General features: G+C 41.7%; 2 protein-coding genes across 5 annotated transcripts in view; one reads left to right on the forward strand and one right to left on the reverse strand.

Moving 5' to 3' along the window:
* Nucleotides 1-26,050, forward strand: part of LOC124136057 (myogenesis-regulating glycosidase-like) — a 126,737-nt gene that overhangs the window by 4,742 nt on the left and 95,945 nt on the right. Inside the window, exon 1 of one of the 3 annotated variants that reach the window (XM_046501826.2) lies at nucleotides 24,770-24,886. The exons of the other annotated variants lie outside the window; for them this stretch is intronic. The gene's annotated coding sequence lies outside the window, so the exon portion shown is untranslated. Of the gene's footprint in view, nucleotides 1-24,769; nucleotides 24,887-26,050 lie in introns of those variants that run through there. 3 annotated transcript variants of the gene reach the window in all.
* The window catches only part of LOC124136058, a 28,161-nt gene continuing 2,715 nt past the window's right edge, over nucleotides 605-26,050 (reverse strand). The window contains exons 1-3 of one of the 2 annotated variants that reach the window (XM_046501828.2): nucleotides 9,700-10,295; nucleotides 5,305-5,400; nucleotides 605-4,440 (exon numbers count right to left, since the gene is read on the reverse strand). In XM_046501828.2, the coding sequence (XP_046357784.1) occupies nucleotides 4,262-4,440; nucleotides 5,305-5,400; nucleotides 9,700-9,754 (330 nt within the window). In that variant the 5' untranslated portion in view covers nucleotides 9,755-10,295 and the 3' untranslated portion in view covers nucleotides 605-4,261. Of the gene's footprint in view, nucleotides 4,441-5,304; nucleotides 5,401-9,699; nucleotides 10,296-26,050 lie in introns of those variants that run through there. The other variant, XM_046501829.2, reaches the window with a different exon arrangement.

A 26,050-nucleotide genomic window follows, 5' to 3' on the forward strand; every position in this document is an offset into this window, starting at 1 on the left:
AATTTACAGCAATTGATATCATAAATATATTTGCTGGACAATTGGGAGACGGGGGCTGCTACCGGGAGAGCAAGACATACTTACACTTGACGCAAACACCTGGTGTTATCACTGACTTTGTTCACCACTATCTTGCTTCTTACGCCATCGGCAGCTAATCCATGGCGTTGACGTTTTTGGTTAACTCAATGTTTTTTGGAGCTGTAGATTGTTATTAATGCATATTTCAGTTGCATATCATCATAATGATGATATTATGAATTATGCAACATAATATGACACCTGACTACCTGACTCCAGTGTATACTTCCGTGTAGAAGATCCGGGGTAGGATAGGTTCTCAGCAACCAATGCTTGCTGTAAGAGGCGACGATGCTTGGCGTCAGACCGATTAACGGGATCGGGTGGTCAGGTTCGCTGACTTGGTTGATGCATGCCATCGTGTCCTAATTGCGTGGATCGATGTTCATGATGTCAATCGCTGGATTGTCTGGGCCAGACTCGATTATACAGACCGCCGTCATATAGCTGGAATTTTGCTGAGTGTGGCGTTAAACAACAAACAAACAAAAACAATCTGGACAAAATAGTGAACACGCTCACAGAACATCTCAGTTTTGTTTATTCATGAACATGAGTATGAGGAACATATCCAGATAAAATAGCCATCTTGAGTAAACGATCGAGACAGATAACATGAGCAAGTCGTCACATACAACACAACGAACCTCAGTCGACCGAGGGACGTACATCACTCGTTCTTTCGTTGGAACACATAACACGGCCTGACTGCCATACGGGCGTGTGTCTCGTTCATTGAGCGAGTGAATATTGTTTTAATTAACGCACATCGGTACTTAATGAGAATCAGTAGTTCGGTAGCAGGCTCCCGCCAATTTGACCCCTACCATGCCATGACTCACCCGACGTGGACAGCGATACGCCCGACGTGGTCTGCCACTCACGCGACGTGGCCTACGACAACAACACGAACCGTGACATAAACTACACGAAACTAAAACATATCAACCTACTGTTCACGTCCACGGCATATGAAAATAAGTTTTCCGTCTGTCGTCTTCGAATCATTTCATTGATAAACATGTAAAAAATGATATAAATCTCACAAGAAATAAACTCTATATCAGTTTTGAAATGTTTCCGTGTTAGGTGTACGGCGTCTTTAACTGGCTGTCTACACATAGAAACCCGCTCGCCTCTATCACAGAACTGTACAGCAGGGTTCTTTTATACATATGGTAATGCTGAATACAATATACAATATATATATACATCAAAGAATATCCATCGGAAATACTGATTTTAAAATAGGACCGCAATGAATAAAAACATAACTGATAATACATGTATGTATATCTTAATCAATATTCTCAATGTAAATTAATTTTTTGAAAATATACGATCATACAATGGTGACGTTTCATGTTTTTAATTCTTATGTAAATAATGATCTAGCATGCTGAAATGTAAGAATTCTACCACGGAAACAAAACTTTATACATACAAAATATACATACTTGATCAGTGTTTATTTACCTATAGGCTACACAGTATACAGTAAACCACGTTACTTAGCAACGAGATATAATAAGTCAGGCGAAATATTAGACATGAAATTAATTGAGGCATATTTAAAAGTAACATCCTTTTGAAGGAAGTGCATATTTTATGAACTCGGGCTTGTCATGGATTTCAACGTCATCTGTAGAGCTACATGCTAAAGCCATGCCCTTCCTAATAGTGTATCGCCTGCTCGACGTACCAGTACCAGTACCAGTACCGAAGTATTGAAAGAGAACAGAAATTGAACGAATGTCACTCATATCTTGGCCATTGAAAGATGAAGACGATGCTGCATCATGCTTGTCAGTTAACAGTGAGCAGGGAAACTGAGCCATCAAGATAGTTGTATATGTATACTAGTTTTCGTGCTTACTTACTGGGAGGTGAATTTGAAGGATGGTCATTGAGGCTAAATTTACAACACTGAAAGCTTACCCCTACTTTCTACACAATAGAAACACAGGGTCTTTACTGTCATTATATTTGTCCGTTCCTCCAGAACTTGTGCACGCGATAAGCTGTTTCAAACGTTCATACGTATTACCCTCTGATCCAAGTGACTAGTTCCCACATCACAGTTCCCTGACAAAACCTCTCTAGACCTAGGCTTCCGTTGATTCAGTGACAGAGCATATGAAAGACATATACATGTAGCCTTGGGGGTTTGTTTCGGAACTTTTTATAAAGAACAATTTTCGAATTTATCTTAGGGGACTGCTACCAGGTTAAATTACAACCGATTCAAGATGCTTGAAAATAACACTAGATCATTATCCCAAGATTCAAGATTCTGGAGTATAACATCAAAGATCCAAAGATTCAAGATCCTGGAGTATAACATCCAAGATTCAAGATCCTGGAGTATAACATCCAAGATCCTAAGATTCAAGATCCTGGAGTATAACATCCAAGATCCAAAGATACAAGATCCTTGAGCATAACATCCAAGATCCAAAGATTCAAGTTCCTGGAGCATAACAGCCAAGATCCAAAGATTCAAGATCCTGGAGTATAATATCCAAGATCCTAAGATTCAAGAAGCTTGAGTATAAAAGTAGATCCAAAGATTCAAGATCTTTGAGTATAACATCAGATCCAAAGATTTGAAGATGCTTGAGTATGAAGCAAGATCCAAAGATATGAAGATGCTTGAGTATAAAAGTAGATTCAAAGATTCACAATGCTTGTGTATATAAAACACTTGATCCAACGAAAGAGAATGGGTTAATATAGGTCAACAAAAACGATTACACATAGAACTTTTGTTTGAGCAATACATTGGGTTGTACAACACGGGTTGCAGTCGACTCCCATGATCTGAAAGTGGACACAGAATAAACGATTGTTGTAACCACACACTGCTTACTGAATCCTGTCAAAAACTTAAGTCCGACAATATGTTCCCTTGGAACAAATGGACAGCTTTACCAAAGTTCACTAAACTAGCATCTCACCTACAAAAGTCACAATGATCAGGTTGGTCTCAATGATCACAACGTCATCCAAACAGAGCGCCTCTGTAATGTGTTTTACTGGTTGATGTCATGTTTTATTATGATATCAGTCTTCATAAACGTACATTCAGGTTTTTTCTTAACAGAATGTCTCAATATAAAAATCAAACGTTCTTTTGTTCCTTTTTGTGAAATAATAGAATCAAAGAATTCATAAATAAGTTCTGTTGACCTATCCAAGCGTGGTAAATATCTCCAGTTAAGTATGTGAATAGCGAGTCCCTCATATCACCATGCTTGAGATGACGAGAATCGTTGTACGTGTCATTTTTTACAATGGCCACGACCTTGACCCCGTGTGACACAACAACCGTACATAACTTGGTTGTCCACTCTGGTTGTTTCTGAGCACTAAAGCAGACAACTTATGTCATTGTTTCCCGAACACTTTCGAGTCCAATTTTTTCACCATGACGATACCCATTTGTACATAATTTGATGAGTTAAAATACTGATTGCCTTTTTTACACTTTGCACGTTCGTTGCTTTTTTTCAACAGTTTGTAAACGAGTATTGTTCAATCATCAACACACCATGCGGGTTGTGGCCTTGTGATTGTGTGGCGCCAGAAACAGCTCTTCCCAAGTGGCCTGACCTATTGAGCGGTTCACTAAATCTTCCCTGTCGGGACAGCACATGCCTATGTCTATGTGTGTCCCTCCACTAGTTGATTAATAGTACTCAACATACGCACGGTGTGTATATCACTACCCTGACCTTTGGTCTTCTTCCTCCATTGCACAAATATATGTCATCCCTACGTTGTAACTGACATGACCAACGTGAACAAGGTCTCTGACAAACGGTCAATGTCTTGTTCGATAATACAAAGTGTCCACTGGTGGACTAGTCCTCATTTCCTGTAGCTTCCACAGCAACCAGGTACAAAAGTCCAGAGCTGATGCCTCGTCCTCATCATCTTCGGATCATTCATATGTATCATCGATGTCACTGACACGACCAACGTGAACAAGATGCACTGACAAACGGTCAATGTCTTGTCTGCTGATATAAAGTGTCCACTGGTGGCATAGTCCATCAACAGCAACCAGGTATAAAAGTCCAGAACTGATGCCTCATCTTCAGCATCTTCAGATCAGTCATACATGTCATCACGGAGACAGTCATATCTGCGTCATTCACACCTTACAAACAGATAACTCTCAGACGGGGTCTGTGGTTGTCACAGCATTCTGGGCACGTAATTTTTGCATTCTTCTCCTCCCGAAAAAGGCAGCTAATAAACCTATCGTTGCTAGTACTGGGAGACACACAAGAACGATTCCTCCAGCGAGCGTCCCTTTCCGTCTGGCCTTCCCGCCATGGACGATCAGCATCACACCTGGAATATAGAAACGACGCACACTGTAGACAGACACTACATGGAAACTTGGACATACGGGCGTCTCGTTTACAATATGACGGCTAGTGCTACAGATGCTGGACCTTAGGCAGAAGGAAAACCGTAAGGTAAATATCACGAGCTAGACCTTAATTAAGCCGAAAGCCCCCAAAAATCTTGGAAACAAGGTGTGCACACTATAAACTTGTTCACACTTCGTTGTTGTGAAAAAATACCCATGTGGGAGATTTCTATCGACACGGAACCACCCGATAAAGGTGAGTGAGTGAGTGGGTGAGTGAGTGATGGTTGAGTGAGGGTGTGAAGGTCTTGCTTTTGCTGCTGCCAAACAATCACATTCTAAAGAGTATAGTTCAGGGTGAGTGAGTGAGTGAATGTTGATTTTCACCCTATATAGGATGTTTCGTGGAGTGAGTGAGTGGGTGAGTGAAGGAGTGAGTGAGTGAGTGAGTGAGTGAGTGAGTGAGTGAGTGTCTTTCACCTGCTACGGCCAATCAATTACATTCTAAAGAGTAGAATTCAGGTTGAGTGCGTGAATGTTGATTTTCACCAGTCAGCAACATTCTACGTAATATGATATCACGGCGGTCTGTAAATAGTCGAGTTAGGACCAGACAAACCAGAGGCTAACACAGCCAACATCGATGGCACGCAAAAAGCAAAGTCACCAAGTCTGACCACCCGATCCATTTTAATCGACTCACATGGAGCCATTTCCCGCAAACACCACTTGGGCATAACAATGACTTGCGAGTAGAGGCGATACACGACGTTGATTTCATGTAGCAAATAACGCGGCAAACAAATACACAGACCACAACGCGGGTGCAGCACGTGACTCACCTCCAGGGAGGGCGATGAAGGTCAGGAAGAGGAACAAAATCACTAGGGACACCACGCAGCATTTCTTCCCGAGGCAGCGACTCTTCTGATGGACGTCTGAAAAGAAGTTTGTTTTTAATACAATTAAACTAAGGTTTTATACGTATTCTGTTGACCTCTTGACAGTTTCATCGGAGGGAGCAATATTCTTTCACCGAGATCGTCGATGTTTAAAATGAATAAATTCGTAAAGGCCCTCAGGTCTTTGAGGCTTACTGCTAGAGTGTTTGAATCGAGGGTCTCCTCTGAACCCTTAACTTTGGGGCATGAGATAGAGCCTTTCGTGCTAAGTTCCGAGTACTGCTTATTCTGTACTGTACACAGAGCCTCCGCCTCCCTGGTCTAGTGAAAGAGCGTCCACCTGGAGAGCGAAACGTCCGGGATTCGATCCCCGGCCGCGCCATACTAAAAGACGTTAAAAGATGTTACTTGTCTTGCGCTCGGCATTAAGAGGATAAAACAGGGACTGGTCGGCTCGGAGTCAGTATACGGTGTCTGAGTGGGGTATTCATGTTGAACTGCGGCATAGTATCTCAGTGGGCTGGCACTATAAATGGGCATCAGTCCGGACTAGTACAAGCAGCCACACACACAGACACGAAGTATAAGTGCGATAATCTTGGACGCGACATTAAATCCAATTTCACCTCACCTCACAAACGCTGTGGGCGGCCTAATCGCTTTCTGTGGTGGCGATGCCTCGTAGATTTGAGAAACAATATATAATCAAACTAATTTCAGTTAATCCCTCACAGGTAGTATCTATCGGTCAGTAAAGTGATACTTTCGTCACCGAACAGCCTGGTTCGCCAGGAACGCGTTGCTATGCGATACAATATTTCCTGTTTCACATTTCCTGTTTCGCTTCGTTATATCTGTTTGGGTCACGGTGACATGATGACACTTTTTTTAATTCACAACCGTTTGTTGTTTAACGCCGCACTCAGCAATATTCAAGCTGTGTGACGGCGGCCTGTAAATAAAAGAGTCGTTACAAGACAAACCAGTGATCGATATTGTGAGCAGCGATCGGGGCACGGTAACACGCAATCAAACAAGTCACCGAGCCTGACGACCCGATTCACTTGGTCGCCTCTTACGACCAGAAATCCTTATAATTGTAATAGTAGCGTTATGGTAATACAACTATTGCAATAGTATTGCAAGCGTTTTTGCGTGAGTATTTGAGGTAGTTTGACGCCGCTTACTCAATATTTCAGCTGAATTAAGGCGGTAGACCTGTAAAGTGTTTCACCCATTGTACACCTGTTGGGGATCGAACAGGGCCATCGGCGTGATGAGCGAAAGCTTTAACAACGCGGTTACCTAACCATCCGCAAACGTTTTGGTACTGCTGCAAAAATCATAACAAAAATGCACAAAATATTCTTTGATAGTACACGTTGACACATAGAAGCCAACTAAGTCTGATAATCATAGTCTTAGCTACGTCGGCTTACCTACAATTAGAGCTATATAATGTCGGACGAATTGAAAGATTACAAATTTTTAAAACTAACGTGCCCGACAGAAAGAGTGATTATTCACACACTTCACGTAATTGCATTTAAATAGTCCGACCGTGTTAGGTCAGTGATATAATGTCACAGACTCATTGAAAACACAGCAATAAACACGATTCATTATAACAGTATCGTAGAAACTGTGACATTCTTATATACATGAGTTGTTAAAGGTGTTCTTCTGCACGTACGTGTTAACACTTGTAAAAAGAACCATTTCGAGTCACATGCGGTAAATGATCAAACGAAAGGAAGTAATTCATCACTGTGAGGTTGTCCGGAGTGTTACAAATATGTCTGTGTACTGAAATATGTTGTTAACGGTACGAGAATACACTGTTTACAGTACTTGCGCGCTTCGTAGAACAGCCACAAGAATGTCCCTCAAGATCCCAGTAGTACAAGTGAAGTGTTCAAATCCAATACATATATTCTATAGGAGCATCTCATACATCGAACCCCCTCCGTGGTCAAGTGGGTAGAGCGTCTGTCCGGAGAGCGGAAGGTCCGAGGTTCGATCCCCGGCCGGTCATACCAAAACACGTTACAAGATGGCACTTGTTGTTACCATGCCTGGCTCGGAATCAGTATACTGTGTCTGAGTGGAGTATTCATGTTAAACTGCGGCACGGTATCTCAGTAGGCAAGCATGTTAAAACATTCATTATTCGAACTAATACAAGCAGACACAGACACACAGACGCACAAACACAGAGATGCACACACACACACACACACACACACACACGTGTCACGTCGCTCACATCACAGCACATCATATCATATACGGAACAACAGCGTGAAACTGCACGCCATCATGCACAACGTTCCTACCTCGCCCTGGCATCATCACGGCGTTTTGTCGACTGTGTACAAGACCTCCTAAGCCTCCCTGGCCCTGTCCGAACCTAGGTCAACAATGTGGTTGCCCATCTTAATGCCACATTATCCGTCTAAGACTCATGCGGCGGCGCATCCACGAGGCCTACCCCGTGGAAGTGGGTCACATACCATGCGCACAATTATTACTTTATCGCCACAAAGTCCCACACAATCGCCTTTTCTGCTAATCACCTTACAAGAATTCAGTAATTATGTAAACGTTTCTCTACAAAGTCTTATACATGAACTTACACATGCAACAATTAGGCTAACAGAAAGGCAAGTAGGGGTACCGCTAGTCTTGTTTCAATGGTTCCTTTGTTGTATAATCATGCTTTAAGTCCAATACTACAAATGTAATACCAGGTATAATACCTACATTCCGTTACTGCCCCGCCCATCAATTGTTTGTGGCGTGTCGGAACACGTGGGTCTTTCTTACATGTTCACAGTAAATCTCTGTCCCTTTGACTGTAGAATATGTAGGACAAATAGATAATTGAGTTCATAGTCGCCCATGACACATAAGAGTAAAAACATTTGTACGGGGTTATTTGGAAATACCGAGCGTGCTGTAGCGCATTAATTATCCAGTACGGATCATCATTAGCGAGTCTTCAGTTATCGGTTGGCTTTCCGGACAAAATCACTTCAATCGTTTTCAACAATAAAAGTGTATGAATTTTAGAATTATGTTATGAATGGAATGTGCTTTATTAAGATTTTAGAAGTTCTGTTAAATCTACATGTCCTTGATTATATTTCAGTTTATAACCTCAGGAAATTTCAATCTTTTAAAAGGTTTTATGGTAGGCATGTAGAAGACATTTCCTAAATTGACGCATTCGTGACAAAACTGATGTCCAAACATAATGTCCGATGCAGTTGTCTATTTGACTTGTGTCATATGTTCCAGTGTTTTCAGCTGAACAACTGACTTGCCTTTGCATGTGTTTGTGACGGGTGCCACCGGCGAAGAAGGATACGCTCACCTTTTCGTGAACACCCGGTCTCATCGCTATTTGACAGTGATTCATAAACAAAAGTCAGAATCGAAAAATTGACACTGCTTTAAGTAGAGACTTTTGACTATGGAAAGGGTTTTGTCGCTTGTATTCACTTGTATGACGTATTCACGTGACTCCCGCGTTTATTGCAAATGTTTTCACAGTACAGTGAACAGCTGGTGAAGCTGATCGAAGCCGATCCGGCATATTTGATTGACGTGTGCTTGTGTTAGGCTTCGTGACCCAAATTGAGTAATCAATTTCATAACACCCAATCAAATCTCCATCCCTTATTTCTTTCATTGAAACTGGGTACATGTATTATCATGTGTTTGCCGGTGCATGTTAAATCGTGGCAATGAGCCTCAACAGTGTTGTGTCTAGATTCTGACACATCGCCTTATCAGCAGCACATGACATAGTGCAAATATTTCACCACACTGTCGACGTGGTGTGAGCGCTATGAGGAGTTTACGTACACATACCAGTCATAATATGCACCTCGGCCAAAACACGGAAATCTTACCGCAGTAATTGTTACAATGACAAAGCACCAAGGAATGTGAAACCAAGATATTTCGGTTTGTCATATTTAATTGACTATCTTCAGTGAGTGTCAAACAAAAAAATGAATTGATTATACAACATGGTGATGACCTGAATATAGGACACCCCTGTTAGGGGTACGAAAATATAAACATTATGAAACAAAATCATCAATTATATACATTACAGAATTAATACCATGAATTAAGGACGATTATCTAATGAGACAAAACAACGGTACCTTAAACTTGGGCTGAAAACTCCATACACCGTATACATACCACGCGGTGTGTGTGTGACATGCAAACATGCTTGTTTACGCGAGGGTCACAGTGACCCGTGTACACGTCTCCCCGCCACAACACCCACCCCAGACATCCCTGCCCCGCCCTGCTCACCTCTCCTCGTCTCCCCCGTCATGGGCTCCGTCTCACTCGTCGTGCCCCCCGCCATTGGGAGTGGAGTGTGAACGACCGGGGCAGATCGCACAGAACACAACTCGCTGACACGTATGGCGAATCTACAATCTTCAGACTCGCTTCTCGGGGTCAGCCAGAAAATAACGTCCTGTGGGTACAAGTCTCGCTCGGTTGGTCAGAACTATTTATAGCTGCTTCAGGTCCTCTCTGACGATGCTTTCTTGGCTGCCGTCGGGTTTTCTAAAGCGACACATGACGTCACAAATGACCTCTTTAAACCGCCGTGCATATCACCAGATATCGATTTTTCGACACGCGATCTGAAAGACCCAAACGGTGATGTGTTTGCTTCGCCGGGTGCCAAAACCTCCAGGACAGTTTCAGATTAGGGGATGTTTTGACTTGGGATGCCCTGTGATATTTCTCGATACCATTCTACAGTCAAGCGTAACTGTCAAACGGTCCGCGATAATCTCACGACTTCTAAAACAAATAGTTATCCTTCGAGAAACGAGCACATGGACTTCAGGTCGATCCCATGTTTCAGGTATCAGAAAAACGACACTGGGCGAGAATATGCGCCTCAAGCTTTATATCTCCTCAGCACTGCAGTCTCCCCGTGAGCCGGAAAGATACAATTAACCCATAATGTCAGAAGGACACCCGACTGTGATGGGGAAATGCCAACAGGCACCCCCACTGTCTGATGTCGAAATGTCAGACACTGGTTACAGACATGCAATAAAAGGTTCAAGAGGGATGTTTTCGGTGCAACTATTTTCTGTATTTTGTTTAAGATTGGTTGGTTGGTTTGTTGTTTAACGCCGCACTCAGCAATATTCCAGCTATATGACGGCGGTCTGTAAATAATCGAGTCTGGACCAGACAATCCAGTGATTGATATCATGAACATCAATCCACGCAATTGGGATCGATGACATGCATCAACCAAGTCAGTGAGCCTGACCACCCGATCCCGTTAGTCGCCTTTTACGACAAGCATAGTCGCCTTTTACGGCAAGCATGGGTTGCTGAAGACCTATTCTACCCCGGATCTTCACGGGTATAGGAACTATGACGCATCCCCATCACTCTCTGTCGCTGATACAGAAACAGAAACAGATGTTAAAATCTGAACTGCCGGGCAAAAGTATACAATTGAAAATTGAATTTGATAAAATATATATGTAGTTATCAAAACGTTACTTGACTGCGAAGTTAATTACTATCATTCATATAAGTTTCTATTTTGTCTTTAATGCCAAATGGAATCTCTTCCGTGGACAATCGAGGCTGGTTACTCTCTGGTGTTGGGGGCGGTTGGGTAGCCTAGTGGTTAAAGCGTTCGCTCGTCACGCCAAAGACACGGGTTCGATTCCCCACAAGGGTACAATGAGTGAAGCCCATTTCTGGTTTGCTGAAATGTTGCTAAACGCGGCTTAAAAACATACTTACCCACTCACACTCTGGTGTTGACGTTTGATATTGAACGAAAAGTGCACTCTAGGTGCAGCCATGCATACTTTCAACACCAGGCGACAGTGAAGGCGGGGCCGCACATGACATCAGCTGCAAGCATGTCTCACGGAGTCCCCCCTCAGCTGCATACAAAGACGCTCGTTGAGGTGACATAACTTTCCCTCCACTGACCCCTTATTTACATGCCTATGGTTGGGCGTACATCAACATTCCTCCTTGCACTGTCATCTGCACACACAACTTGTATATCGGGTTAGAATAAAATTATTTCATCTCCACTACCCTCACATCTCCTGTCTGACCCATTACATGTATACATCCCAAGGCGAACTGCCATTTATTGGGGGCGTGAACACGACCAGCCATTAACTCACTGTTTGCATCCAATTTAACTCCAATTTAACAGGTCATTTAGACTTGCACAAGTCTCTAGGGCAATAATTATTAGTTTAAATCAATTTCTAGATTATGTAAATAATAAGAACAAGTTGTCCCTATTAGAAACTGGAGTCCACACATCTAGACTTGCCTATAAGGAGATAGAATTACTACACATCCATGGTCTTATCATTCAGTACAGCCTTTAAGCAAGGCTAGAGGTCACTTTACAGGCATCCGTGCCAGATGCAAGCAGAATACTGATGGTTGATATTCACTGACACTTAAAACGTACGATGTGCTTGCCAATTCTTCGTTCAAGACTGTATTCTCTGAAATGTTTTGCAATCTCATTTAGTAGAAGCACATCCCTTAACAATTCTAAATTCATTCAATAACAAATGAAAATAGTTTAGTGAAGAGTGCCTTGTGGAAACGGTTATTTTTTTCTAAACTTTCCATCGACGCGAAAATACATTATTCGTGTTTATGTCATCAGCCACAGACAAAATCAGCCAATTTCAAGGTAGTATTATTTAAACTAAAATGTATTATTTTTGTAATATTTATCTAACCATATCAATTATCTGAAACAAAAGTGTTCCTCCTTTTAGCCTAACAGGTTCTTTGAAGGACGAATATTTATAGACAGTCTTAATTGAAACCTTGATTCGTCCGGTAGATCTATATCATTTGAACAGCCACTCTAAATCTTTACTCTTGTCGAATACCGTTAACACAATCTGAACACATAGACGAAAAATCATTCTCATCTTTCCGTGAGGAATCTCACTTAAATAGAGTAACTATTGATTAAACAAAAGCCAAACCTCATTTAGAATGATAAAAGTGTTCGTCAATATGTTTGAATCTCCCAAGACCAGGAAAGACGACTGTCTTTAATTCAATCACGAAAGTAACAAAAGTCTTTCAAGATAATATCACACACACCCAGTTCATTTAAGCAGGAGAGACAGTTCTTACAGAGAGTACGCGCGTGGGAATACGGAGTCGAATAACGCTAGCCTACTTCATAAGACGTACAGTACCTCCTTAGTTCTCCGTAATATTGATTACTGCGACTCTATTCTCAGCCGTGTTCATTCCGTGTTGATTTCACGTCGATTGGGGAAATAACCTTGCCACAAGCAAATTGCCGGATTCGTTTTTAGCCGATGCTGTGCACATGATAGCTTGTTATCTCGCATCTCGTCTAACTCGCCGCTAAAAACTGTCGTTTCTACAGATTATGTGAAATGACAGACAGAAATTCGAGGGATCTCCTTTTCTGATTTCATTGGCCCAAGAAATCGAACCGAGATTGCGGAGAAGAGTGATTGGTCGGATGACTTCATCAATGTCACATCAGATTACAAGTACATCCTGATTGGACATTTCATTACTCTGTTTTCTGCAAGCGGTTTTTTCAACATTCGGCTTTATCATACAGTACGAACACGGCAACTGTCGGCTATCACAAATAACTTGCCATACCTACATTGTGTTAAACTACGCTGTAGGGAGTAATTATTGATTACATCGTATAGCACAGCCCAGCAGCGCTGTCCATCGGAATTACTCAAACCTGACTGTTGACGCTGGTGTTAGTACTGGGGTCCATGCTTTTGTCCCCTGATTTATTGAGGAGGAATGTTGTCGTAACATGCGATTATGCTTGTAGTAAGAGGCGATTAACGGGATCGGGTGATCAGGCTCGCTGACCTGGTTGATGCATGTCATCGTATCCTAATTGCGTAGACCGATTCTCATGATATCAGTCACTGGATTGTCTGGTCAAGATTATTTAAAGATCGACGTCATATGGCTGGAATATTGTTGAGTGCGGCGTTAAACAATAAAACAACAAAAATATATCATCGACTTGAAGGATACTTATTGACATTGAGCTCAAAATCTTCTCTCTGATCACTTTACTGCCGACAACAAACTACATTTGCTTTTCAAAAGGGGGGGCTCTGGATCCGCCCATGTTTTACAGAACGTATGCAAGTCTGTAATTGAACTTTAACTAAACTTGCTTCCAACGGCTTTATAACGCGGACAGTACTGTTTCATGTGAACGTGCTGCCATTGGCTCTATAACGGAACAGTACTGTTTCATGTGAACTTGCTTCCATCGGCTCTATAACGCGGACAGTACTGTTTCATGCGAACGTGCTTCCATTGGCACTATAACCCGGACAGTACTGTTTCATGTGAACTTGCTTCAATCGGCTCTATAACGCGGACAGTACTGTTTCATGTGAACTTGTTTCCATCGGCTCTATAACGCGGACAGTACTGTTTCATGTGAACGTGCTTCCATTGGCTCTATAACGCGGACAGTACTGTTTCTTGCATTTGTGAAATCGATCGGAATTTAGGAGTTTAGAATGATGTACTAAGTATACAGTCGGTATCGTACTATCAACTGGTTTTAGCAGAGATTTCTTCTGGTTAAGGAAAGGCGTTTGTCGTATTTATTTATAACCCGGACAGTACTGTTTCATGTGAACTTGCTTCCAGCGGCTCTATAACGGGACAGTACTGTTTCATGTGAACTTGCTTCCATCGGCTCTATAACGCGGACAGTACTGTTTCATGTGAACTTGCTTCCATCGGCTCTATAACGCGGACAGTACTGTTTCATGTGAACTTGCTTCCATCGGCTCTATAACGCGGACAGTACTGTTTCATGCGAACTTGTTTCCATCGGCTCTATAACGCGGACAGTAATAAATGTTATTTGAATAGAATTTTTTTGTGACTTAATTTCTTGCACAAACAATGGCAGTCATATTGAACGATGCGTCTGTAAAATACCTTATTAATACCTAAAATCAGGGGCGACTGAAAAAAAATCGCTGGTCCGGAGAAATTAGAATAATGTGCATGAACCATTCGTGACCAACTCGTCTTATTCGGGAACAAGCCAAATGGTTACGGAAAGGGGCGAGTGGGGACGAATGGTGCACGAACTTGGGATTGGTTAAGGAAATGTCTGGTTCCGAGATACATGAGACAGTTCTTATTAGAAACGTGGGTTACTTTTACGGAATGGATTCCGGACTGTTGGTTAACTTAGGTTGAATTGTTTCCTAACCTCCAATAATCCCCGGACCGAGCTCTCGTCGAGCGGTCCAGATTAACGAGGTTCCACTGTAGCGTTGCTGTAAAGAGGACCCAACCCTATTCCTTTTTAAAACTATTATACCTACCAAATCTGATTTTGTAACCAATGATGAAGTTATGATAGTTAAAGAGTAGATTGATATGAGAAAGGGGTGTGGCAGTTAATTTGATTGATTTCCGTTTTCCTGTAAAACTATACACAGCAAATTGATAAATGTTTGTATAACCTATATTTTAATAATTAAGATAAAGGGGCTATTCAAAGAAGTCATTCACGGAGCACGTTTGTTTTACATTTGTTTCAACCTACGGCCACAGCTTTTTTGGTTTTCGAGAAATAATTTGCGATTTTAGTTTTATTTCACAACCGCCTCTATGAAAACAAGTTAATGATAATAAAAAGACCACGTTATTCCGGATTTGCCCCACTGTACACAACAATACCTTCATTTATAAAGAGATAGATTCACCAGTGGTTGATAACCCTGACCCACATAAAAACTGAATTTCGTTTGTTTGTTGCTTGACGCCGAACTTAGCAATATTCCAGCTTTATGACGGCGGCATGTAAATAATCGAGTCTGGACCAGACAATCCAGTGATTGATATTTGGAGCAACGATCCACGTCGTCGGGAAAGGATGACGCGCAAATAAACAAATCACCGAGCCTGACCGCCCGATCAACTTGGTCGCCTCTTACGACCAGCATAGGTTGCTGGGGACCACTCTTACCGGGGATCACCACCGGCTATTTACAAAGCATTAGTAGGCTAGCCACACAATACTCCATTACCACTGCGGAACTTTTACAATTTATTCTGTATGCATGAACAAAACTGGCTCATTAAACAATATATAATACGTATTCTGACTATGCACCAAATAGTCATTGGTCCATTAAACACCACCATACACACATTTAACAGAGATCTATGTCAATATTAACAGACACCTGATCGCTACGAGGCCTGGTTTCATCAACACGCTGTTAACCATACTATTTGCCCGTGCGTAGGTTTACCGCAAGCCCTGTATTCAAAGATTAACATACATACACGTGGCAAACAATAGTTTATATAGTTCAAGCCAGTTTCCGGGTGCTGTTGGTGATCAAGGCGCGAAGGATTAAGTAGTCAACTTACTCTACTTAATATCATCCTTTGTATCTTGTCAACATTTGTTCTAAAGGAAAAGCAGGATTTTGTATGGCGGGGCAGTACGTGTTTGTGCAAGATACTTCATTCATAGGAGAGACGATCGATTTTCACTAGATTTACCGTTATGGGTTAACTTCGACCAGTTAATCAGGGGGAGGGGACCTGTAATTTTATCGAAAAAAATAAACTGACCACGACAATTCTTGAAAAAAATAGATAATATGCATCGGAGTTGAAATAAAAGAAATTGATGGTGTTGTTCCTCGAAAAACAATCAAGCTCATGGTTTTAGTGAGTGAGTGAGTGAGTTGGGTTTAACGCCGCTTTTAACATTATTCCAGTTATATCACGGCGTGTCAGCTTAAAGTGGGAGGAAAGCCCGAAGTGATGCAGGTCTCAGACGTTTACCACTTCGGTGAAACCAACGAGCACGGGTATGGTGCTGACAAACCTAGAAACATAATCGGGGTGAACCGGGATTCGAACCCACAATCATAGGTTTCTGGCGTGTCCAGGGGACGCAACTCTGCACAGCGAATCGCGGCGCCTTAGACGACTGGGCCACCCGTGCCCCCGCTCACGGTTTTAAATAAAAACAATATCTTGTATTGTAACTGTAGCTGAACAAATATCTAATCTCGATACCACCCCACCCCCTTCTATCGACACGAAATACCCCGATAAAAGATGTTTCGAGGAGTGAGTGAGTTGATGTTGAAGGACGTTGACCACGTTGGAGAAACCCACAACCGGGTGTGGTGCTAACAATGCGAGGTCGACATTTTTAGGACGAATGTAGAATTCGGTCCCCGACAATAGGCTTCTGGCACGCCTAAGGGAGGCAACTCTCGACAGCAAATTTTGGCGCCTGGGCTTGCCGTGCATCTGCTTCAGCACAGGTGTGTAGGAGTGGTACGTGGCCCTGGTAACACGACTGTCTGAGTATGTCTCAAACTAACCGAGTTATATACTCATGTATAGCCTGGTCATGGGGTATATATACACGCATACGGAACCTAAAATAAAACTAGAGTGTCAATGAATGACGTGGTTTGAACACGCATCGTCTCTGTGTTTGTCTGTGTGTGTATGTGTGTGTTATTAACGCTACAAGACTGAGGTACAGAAATGAAGTTATAAGCCAATATAGCCCCCAGGGCGATGTCTTATTGAATCAACATCATCATGTTAACCACGCGCTGAATCTTTTGTCCAAGTGTTGTTTCAGGCAGGCTAATGCACTAATTAAACCACGGTAATCTACAAACAGCAATCAATAACCCGATAACTGAGCTCAGTGCATCATGAGTCTTTAACTTGGGCAATATCCATCATCGATTAGGAATTACCTTGATCCGAGTTGCTTGGTGACTTATAGAAGTGGCGAGTGCTAAGGCGCCTGTAGTTGCACACATAGGATGACCAAGGGAAATATTTACTATGTCCAGTTGACAAAGTTATTTGTCAGACTGAAGTGTGTTGTAAGAATATGTCTAGTAGGTTAAACAAACACGTGTTTAACTGGGCTGATAGATGGTTGTAAAAATTGGAATGGTAGGGTAAGAAAGAAGTTTACTAATATGGATTTAGGACATCTATTAAACGCTACAGGTTTTATTGATAAATTTTCTGTTTGTACACAGGTGGAACAATGGTGTAAAAATGAATATGTTACCCGTTGGAGTGATATGTTAAGAAAGGAAGAGGGGCGAAATGGGCTTAATAAATTGAGAATGCATCGATGTTACAAACAAGTATATGGGACAGAATACTATGTTTCAAATAAGATGCCCAGAAACTATAGATCGGCACTAGCCAAGTTTAGATGTGGAGTGGCTCCTGTTCGAGTGGAAACCGGTCGATACGAAGGTGTACCTGTCAATAATAGAAAATGTTTTCACTGTAATGACAGCGTAGAAGACGAGGTCCATGTTTTGTTTCACTGCGCATTATATGATGATATCAGGGCAACTCTTTTTAATGAATGTATTGCTAAATCTTATAATTTTTTAGATATACCTGATATCGACAAACTTTGTTTTATTTTCAGTGACTCCAGTGTGTTTTTTACTTGCCAAAGTCTGCTTTTTAATTCTTAATCGTAGAAAACATCTTTTATATGGATAACTTTTTACTATATCATCTTTATATCATTTATGTATAAATTCTGTGATAATTCGTCTCTCATAATTCTATTGAATGGTTCTGTACATTTTATCTATGTCAGGTTGTACAAAGCTGTTTCGTGTATGTACAGGAGTGAGACGCTAATAAACTATTGTCTGTCTGTATGTAGACATAGGACCCGTGAAGATCCGGGGTAGAATAGGTCTTCAGCAACCCATGCTTGCCGTAAAAGGCCACTATGCTTGTCGTAAAAGGCGACTAACGGGGTCGGGTGGTCAGGCTTGCTGTCTTGGTTGATGCATGTCATCATATCCCAATTGCGTGGATTGATGCTCGTGATGTCAATCCCTGGATTGTCTGGTCCAGACTCGATTATTTACAGACCGACGTCATATAGCTGGAATATTGCTGAGAGCGGCGTTAAACAACAAAACACAAACAACAACACCAAGTTTGTAGACATATCAATTTGAGGTAATGCAGCCAGACAAATCCAAGGTAGGACCGAGGCTGTCATAGATGAACTGTTTGTTCGTCATGTCGATGACATCATTTAAGAACTGACCTGCGTAAATTTATGGTGTAATGATCTGCTTTTATACATTTTTGAAATCAACAAATGATATAAATAATTCAAATCCTTACCCCGGTAGTTTTGAAAAGAATCAAGAGAGTACCAGTGCTTACAATTGCCAGGGGGCGGTCGGGTAGCCTAGTGGTTAAAGCGTTCGCTCGTCACGCAGAAGACCCGGGTTCGATTCCCGACATGGGTAAAATGTGTGAAGCCCATTTCTGGTGTCCCCCGCCGTGATATTGCTGGAATATTGCTAAAAGCGGCGTAAAACCATACTCACTCACTCACTACAATTGCCAGGATAACAACTGGCCGCCATATTCATCATAGTCGTATGAATCCTCCAACCCTAGATTTCAGATATATTTGCGGCTGAGGGGTAGACAAGTGGTTAAAGCATTCGCTCGTCACTCTTAAGACCCGGGTTCGATTCCTCAAATGAGTACAATGTGTGAAGCCCATGTCAGGTGTCCACCACCGGGATATTGCAGGAATATTTTCAAAGGCGGAAAAAGCCATACTCACTCAGTCGCACGTACAAACATTCAGATAAATTGACCATTGTTTTCGAAGTCAGTGGATCAGGTGACCTTTTAGTATTCATATCTTCAAAGCTGTCTGACTATGTTTTCAAACACGATTAAGATAGGTTAAAATTAATAATTGATGATGAAACAATCTGACCGGAAGCGCAATCAAGAAACAATTACCATCGGAAACCGATTTGCAAACCGACATATCACAAAGAACAAAGGCTACAGCCATCATGTCAATATAATTCTAACAGAAAGCAATACAATTATCCCTCACCCAAGGAGTTTACACACAACAGAATGCATTCGTGTGGAACAACATAATTGAAAAACATATTTATTATGAAAAGCATGCGTTATTCTTTAATGCATGATTTATGCCTTATCGATCACCTGCGCTGTTTCTTTGTTTAAAACGACACATCGTATATAATATGCACGACTCAAAAACACCAAGACCTTTTTAGTAGGTATACGGATATATTTTTCTCAATACCTTGGTCGGTGGTCGGAATAAAAATTAATCAGCTTCAAGAGGGCGGCCTTGGTGTGTGTTTACGACAAATTAACCAGCTGGCTCCACCCTAACTAATCACTGGCGTCGCGTGTCTGAACAGGTTCTGTAACGATGCGCAGCGAGAATTAATAACATCATACCAGAAGACAGGGGTCTAGTTTATGCGCGTTTTAGACTATAATATTGAGGGAAAATCTCAATAAGTATCGTTAGTAAGTATTGTATACCCTATTATCTTGAATATGCCTAGAGTCGAACGCAAGAGGAATGGGTGTGGACACTTGTTTGTGACGTTTAACAATAACTGCAATTGATTGCTGTTTCCTGATTGGCTAATAGAATGGATGTCACTTGTGTTGTACTTTTTCGCTGAACGATGTCGCTGATTTCGTATTGCTGTCTACAGTCATGTTTGTGTTAATCATTAAATCAGCAGTTTTTGAAGTTATTATTGTTAAAGTATTTATTTAGAAGAATTGGAATCAATATGTATTTTTACATTTATAGAGGTATTTAAACGGCGCGCACTTCTTGCGTAAACACGATAAGCCTATTAACGCAGTGTACACATCGGTTTTACGCTTATGCCTCCATAAAGGCAAAACATATTGACGTCATAAACTTCATCATCAAACTAGAAAATATTAGTCACTGAAAGCATGATTGTTTTATATGCATGTTTGTTCGTAAATGTTGGTTGGTTGGTCGCACTAAGCAATATGCCAGCTGTATGACGGCGGTCTGTAAATAATCGAGTCTGGACCAGACAGTGATTAATATCATGAGCATCAATCCACACAATTGGGATCGATGACATGCATCAAACCAAGTCATCGAGCCTGACAATCCGATCCCGTTAGTCGTCTTTTGCGGCAAGCATGGTGAGATCTTACAGATAAACATGTCTGATGAAGGGGAGGTTGTATGACAAGTTGTCAACTTCATTGAACTTCAAATCTCAGTTATCAGGTTAACGATCGCCGTAACTTATAATTTTCGTGCTTCTTGATGTCAACTGGCGGTTAACAAAGAGCATTTGACAAACAGCGTCCTTGAAATATCGTTATCAACATTTCCCACATGACGAACCAATAATATAACCATATGTTGTCGTATTTCGCGTGCTGAAGCCTGTCATTACCATTGCACTACAACACAATCAGGGCGATCACAGATCCGTTCTCTTGGTTACGGATAATAACTGATACTGATTATATATATCCTGAATTTAACTGACACTAATTACAACCACAGACGGGACAACAGATGCTTTTGAGATGCAGACAGCTGTGGTCTCCTCCATGACAACACCTCGACATCATCTCGACAACATCTTGATTTTTAGCCATAAACACATACTTGTGATAAAATCATACAATGGACTCTCACTTGACATTTAGCGCGATCATGGAAATGTTTTTGTCGTCTTTTCATACATGCTGGAGGTTCACGCTAGTGAAAAGGGCCGAAGGCATATGTTTTAGACTGGTCTGGAAATATGGCTACTAAATGGATTTGTGTAAGAACACTATATACTGGGGTGGTAAGACTCGTGGTCTAAAAGGGAGAGTAATGGAATTCATTTCGCAAATAGCGTTAGAGAACGACATTATGTGTGGCGTCTATATAATTAGCCAAAGAGAAAGCATGCGTGCCAGAAAGCAGGATACCCGTGCTCGCGAGTTTCACCATAGTGATCAAGCTGTCACGTCTTGAAAAACAGCAGTGAAATTTGATTCAGCGACTACTTTTGGCGTCGTGTTACTCGCTCGAACTCAAAACGAAGCCATGGTAGTCCCGCATTAGAGAAGTCTTCAGTTACCCGTGTTTGTTTTGTTTGTTTGGTGTTTTTTGTTTAACGTCGTACTCCGCAATATTCCACCTATATGACGGGGATCAGACAATCCAGTGATTGACATCACGAGCATCGATCTACTCAACTGGGATACGATAACATGCATCAATCAAGTCAGCGAGCATGACCACCTGATGCCGTTACGACAAGCATAGTCGCCTCTTACGGCAAACATGGGTTGCTGAACACCTATTCCCTAACAGGATCTTCACGGGAGAGAAGTTCCCAGTGTCCTATGTGGGTATTCCTGGTCAGAACAGTGTGACCTGTATAATTCGCCTGAAACATTACATAATGCCCGTGGTTTACTCTCGAGCGTGTGTTAATGTCCCATGTTACGTAACAGGTCATTGTAAACTCATCACACAGTGACTATTTGGGGTCTTCCCGTCACCCGGCACCTGTCAGTTATTTCAAATCACCCGGGTAGGGTTTAATCCCTTGGAACAAAAGGCGCTCTCTCTTGGCTGCACCAAGTGAAATAACATCTGGGGATCAAATGAGGCAAGCAAGACAAAAATCTCCATCTTACGGTTGAGACAGAACATATCACAAACATACAACTGACATCAACTAATCACCTGATACTTGACTGTCCCTTCACTGTAACTCCTAATCCCTTCAGCTACTGGGTGGGCGGGAACAAGCCGACCAACCAACTGACCCTTCTGATACCTTCCTCAAGGCGCCCGTTGCTTGGTAACCACCCTTTTCAAACACCTTAACTGGGCCTCTTGTTGTTCACATGTCCGTTTCAAGACCTGACACGTTTTGTTTTCAACTGGCCGAGCCATGCGAAGTTGAACACAAGCGAGTTGTGCGGCGGTCCTTCGTCCAAGTCCATCAGCTGGGGTTGTTTTGTTATCAATACGACTTTTTTTCTATACTAGATTAGTATCTCAGTTACATACTTCCATTGTCAACATTAAATACAATATCATGTGATGTCGACTATTTACATACAGACTACCCTGTACCAGGGGTATCACCATGAGTAAAGTTTGAGTAATCCACTTCTCATTTTCAACTGCAACTTTCAGCACTGGACTTTCTTTCTTAAGATGCGCAGCAACTTATAACCAATATATCACTATGAATAATTGTGAAAAATAATCTAAAAGACAGGTTTGGGTTGGTCTCACAAAAGTGGTCGGACCAGACTGCATGGCAGAGATTTGTATACAAAGAGAGTGTTCTTTTGAAAAAAAAGACTTAAAAAACGAACAAAAAGAGCCGTGTCGTCACGTCAAACTAGGCCAAACCAAAATACCAGAATCATTACGCTCTTTGGGGTGGGGTGGTGGGGGCGGGGCGGTGGGGGTGGGCGCTAGTCCTTCAAGATAATCACTTGGCTCGGGACTAGAGATCCCCAGAACATTGCTTAATATCAGGCTATAGCTGTGGCAATATAGACTTGCCAAATTATTCTAGACTTGAGTCGAAGTCATTGTTTAATGAATTCTCCAGGATCTGGAAGACAGCCCAGACGTGCGCATGTCATACATACCATTGCAACATACATCACACTTAAAACATTCTGTGTCCGCTCAAACATACGTCATTACGTTGAGGAAAAGCTGATTTCTACCATTACTCCCATTAGCATGGAGCTGCGTGAATTTTTACATGACCGTAATTGTATGTATGTGTTAATAGCAGGTCCCAATTATGGCCACAACATGCGGCAAGCCCCTACCCAACCTTAAATGTCTGCTTCGTGAGGGGCTAAGCATGTGAACAATGAGAACGCGGGGGACATGGTTAGTGTGTGACGGGGAAGAGGTGTCTGCATACCTGAATGAAAGGTGCAGTGGCTGGTCAGGTGCACGTCTCACACCGCATGTCACTGTGCACTGCGCACTGTGCAATGTCAACATAACCCCTTGTTGTTGTTACAGTCAGTCCCTTGATAGTCATCAGAACACATTCACTGACAAGAGCGACTTTGCGAGAGCTGTTGCCGCTTCGGTGAACATTACGTTAATACAGGGACCATTAAATAGTGAGTGAGTATGGCTTTACGCCGCTTTTAGCAATAATCCAGCAACATCACGGCGGGGAACACCAGAAATGGGCTTCACACATTGTACCCATGTGGGGAATCGAACCTGGGACCTCTGCGTGACGAGCGAACGCTTTAACCACTAGAATACGCCGCTCCTTTAAATAGACACATCATTGTAGGTAATCGAGTCTGGATCAAGTAAACCAGTGGTTGATGGCATGAGCAGCGATCGACAGCATTGTGATCACCCAATACCCACTTTAGTCGACTCATGGAACACCGAGGACGTATTTTATCCCGGAATTATATCATAAATTGCAATTAGCAATGCATGTGTGTGGTGAACGTTTGTACTTTCTGTTATTTTTCAAACAAGTCGTGAGTTGGGTTTTTCGCCGAATTGAACTTATTTAAGTTATATCACGGCATGTGTAGGGGGAAAACACGAAGTGATGCAGATCTCAAACATTTACCACTTTGGTGAAACCCACAAGCACGGGTATGGTGCTGATAAACCTAAAAGCATAATCGGGGCGACATGGGATTTGAACCCACGAATTCTGAACATCGCCCTTGCTAACTGCTAATACCTGCTCATGTTAATTAATAAACTGATCATGGTATTTTCCGATATTGTACTGTTGTCATTTGTCAAGTTGCCACACAAAGAATTCACTGTGGCTACCTGTTTTTAAATGGCATATTTCGGTATACAACGGTATACACTTAGCACGACTAGTTCGCTCTGTCACTCCACTGACATGTTAAATGAATCACAAAGTGTACGCGACATCGAGTTCATACACGAACGTTGGTTATTAAAATGTATTAATAACGCGCATATTACATGGTTATTGTAGCGATGAGTGAATTTGTTCTATTGAATCGCAGTAAGACCTCCCCATTAATTGACATTCGGATCTTATAAAAATTGAGATTGCAATGAAATGAAAAATGTAATGACGAAATAACAAATGAATGCTTTCCTTTGCAATGCAAAAAACTTCACATGTTATTACTTTACATATAGCAATGTAGTCAACCATGCTAACGTTCGAAGCTGATCATTAATGGTTGTTTACCATAGCCTTATTTGAGAGAACCTGCTTATTTATATGTTATCCTGAATTGATATGAGCAATCCACCAAGACTTCATTACCTTCCGAAATAAGAAAGCAAAACGTAATCTAATATCTTTTGCATCAGTCACCAGTACTATCACATATTTATTATCATCAGCTCTATTCTAAGGTAGTAAAATTAACAAGTACTGTTAACGTAATGTAGATGAACTGCACATAGTTCCGTAGGTCGTATTACATCTAGCTAGCCACACAGCAGAAGAGGAATACGGGAAGCATACAGACAACTAAGCTTAGACCACCGATACAATCGTCGCCTCGTTGAGTGAGTATGGTTTAAGCCGCTTTTACCCTGACTGAAAAATGTGTTAACAAATATTTTTTTCATTTCAGAAAAAAATGTACTAATTCGTGATTGATACGTTGTTGTCCAACATCAAGGCTACTTTCTACAATCACACGTTAGCTCTATCTATCATTTAGACATTTAATATGTTTTCATGCTAGACGCTGAAAATCAATGTCAATAACTTGGTGCGAACAACACCATTAAATCACGTTTGACAGATGTACAATATCACGCACTCCGAGTGTTGGGTTCACGTGACAACACGGATAGTTTGGCGTCGTATTGTCATCAATTTCCAATGAGTCCGACACAGTCCTCGCTGCGTGCCCAGGGACACAACTTCAATTTTATTAACATATTAAATGAAAAAGGCCGATAATATTGAAAGTTGACACTCGATAGTTTCACAGGTTTTGGGTAGCGATTATACTAGCATCTAGTCTCTGAAATGAAAATATTTTACAGAAAAAAAAGTTTTTAAATTATAGTTATACTGCAGTAATATAGACTTGCCAAACATTACATGGGCTGTGTTGGATATATTTGGTCAAGCGTCTGTATGACAGACAGGCGGCGATTAATAATAGAGTGTTTATGGCTCCGTTTGTGCCAATGAAATTTTATGATGATTTCGACAATGTTGGTGTCATTTGGGCGGCCTGATCATGTGTGTCACCAATCAAGATTCAGATCACTCTGAACCCCCCCCCCCACACACACACACACACACACACAGCTTCACCGTTATGTCACGCGTGTAGCGTTCATCAGTTTCAATAAGGCGATGCTACGACCAGCGTGTTTCACAAAATTGTAGTACATGCAGATAGCATCAGTCAATACGTGAAAAATTCATTAGTTCGACAGCCATTCATATGCACCAGTTTTACTTTAACCCATTAAGGGGAATCGTTATTGAATAGTATACGACATTTATCACACAAAATCAAAGGGCTGCTGAATAAGTAACCTCAAACAGAGTTACGTCCCTTGGCCGACCAGAATCCTAAGTGGGTTCGAATCCCAGATTCGTCCTGTTTCGTTTCTAGGTTTGTCAGCACCACATCGGTGCTTGTTTCATCTAAGTGGTAGGTAAACGTCTAAGACCTGACTTACTTCGGGCCTTCTCCCCACATCAAG

Source organism: Haliotis rufescens, unplaced genomic scaffold, assembly GCF_023055435.1.
Source record: "Haliotis rufescens isolate VD_foot unplaced genomic scaffold, xgHalRufe1.0.p SCAF_44, whole genome shotgun sequence".
Classification (NCBI taxonomy): Eukaryota; Metazoa; Mollusca; class Gastropoda; order Lepetellida; family Haliotidae; genus Haliotis; species Haliotis rufescens.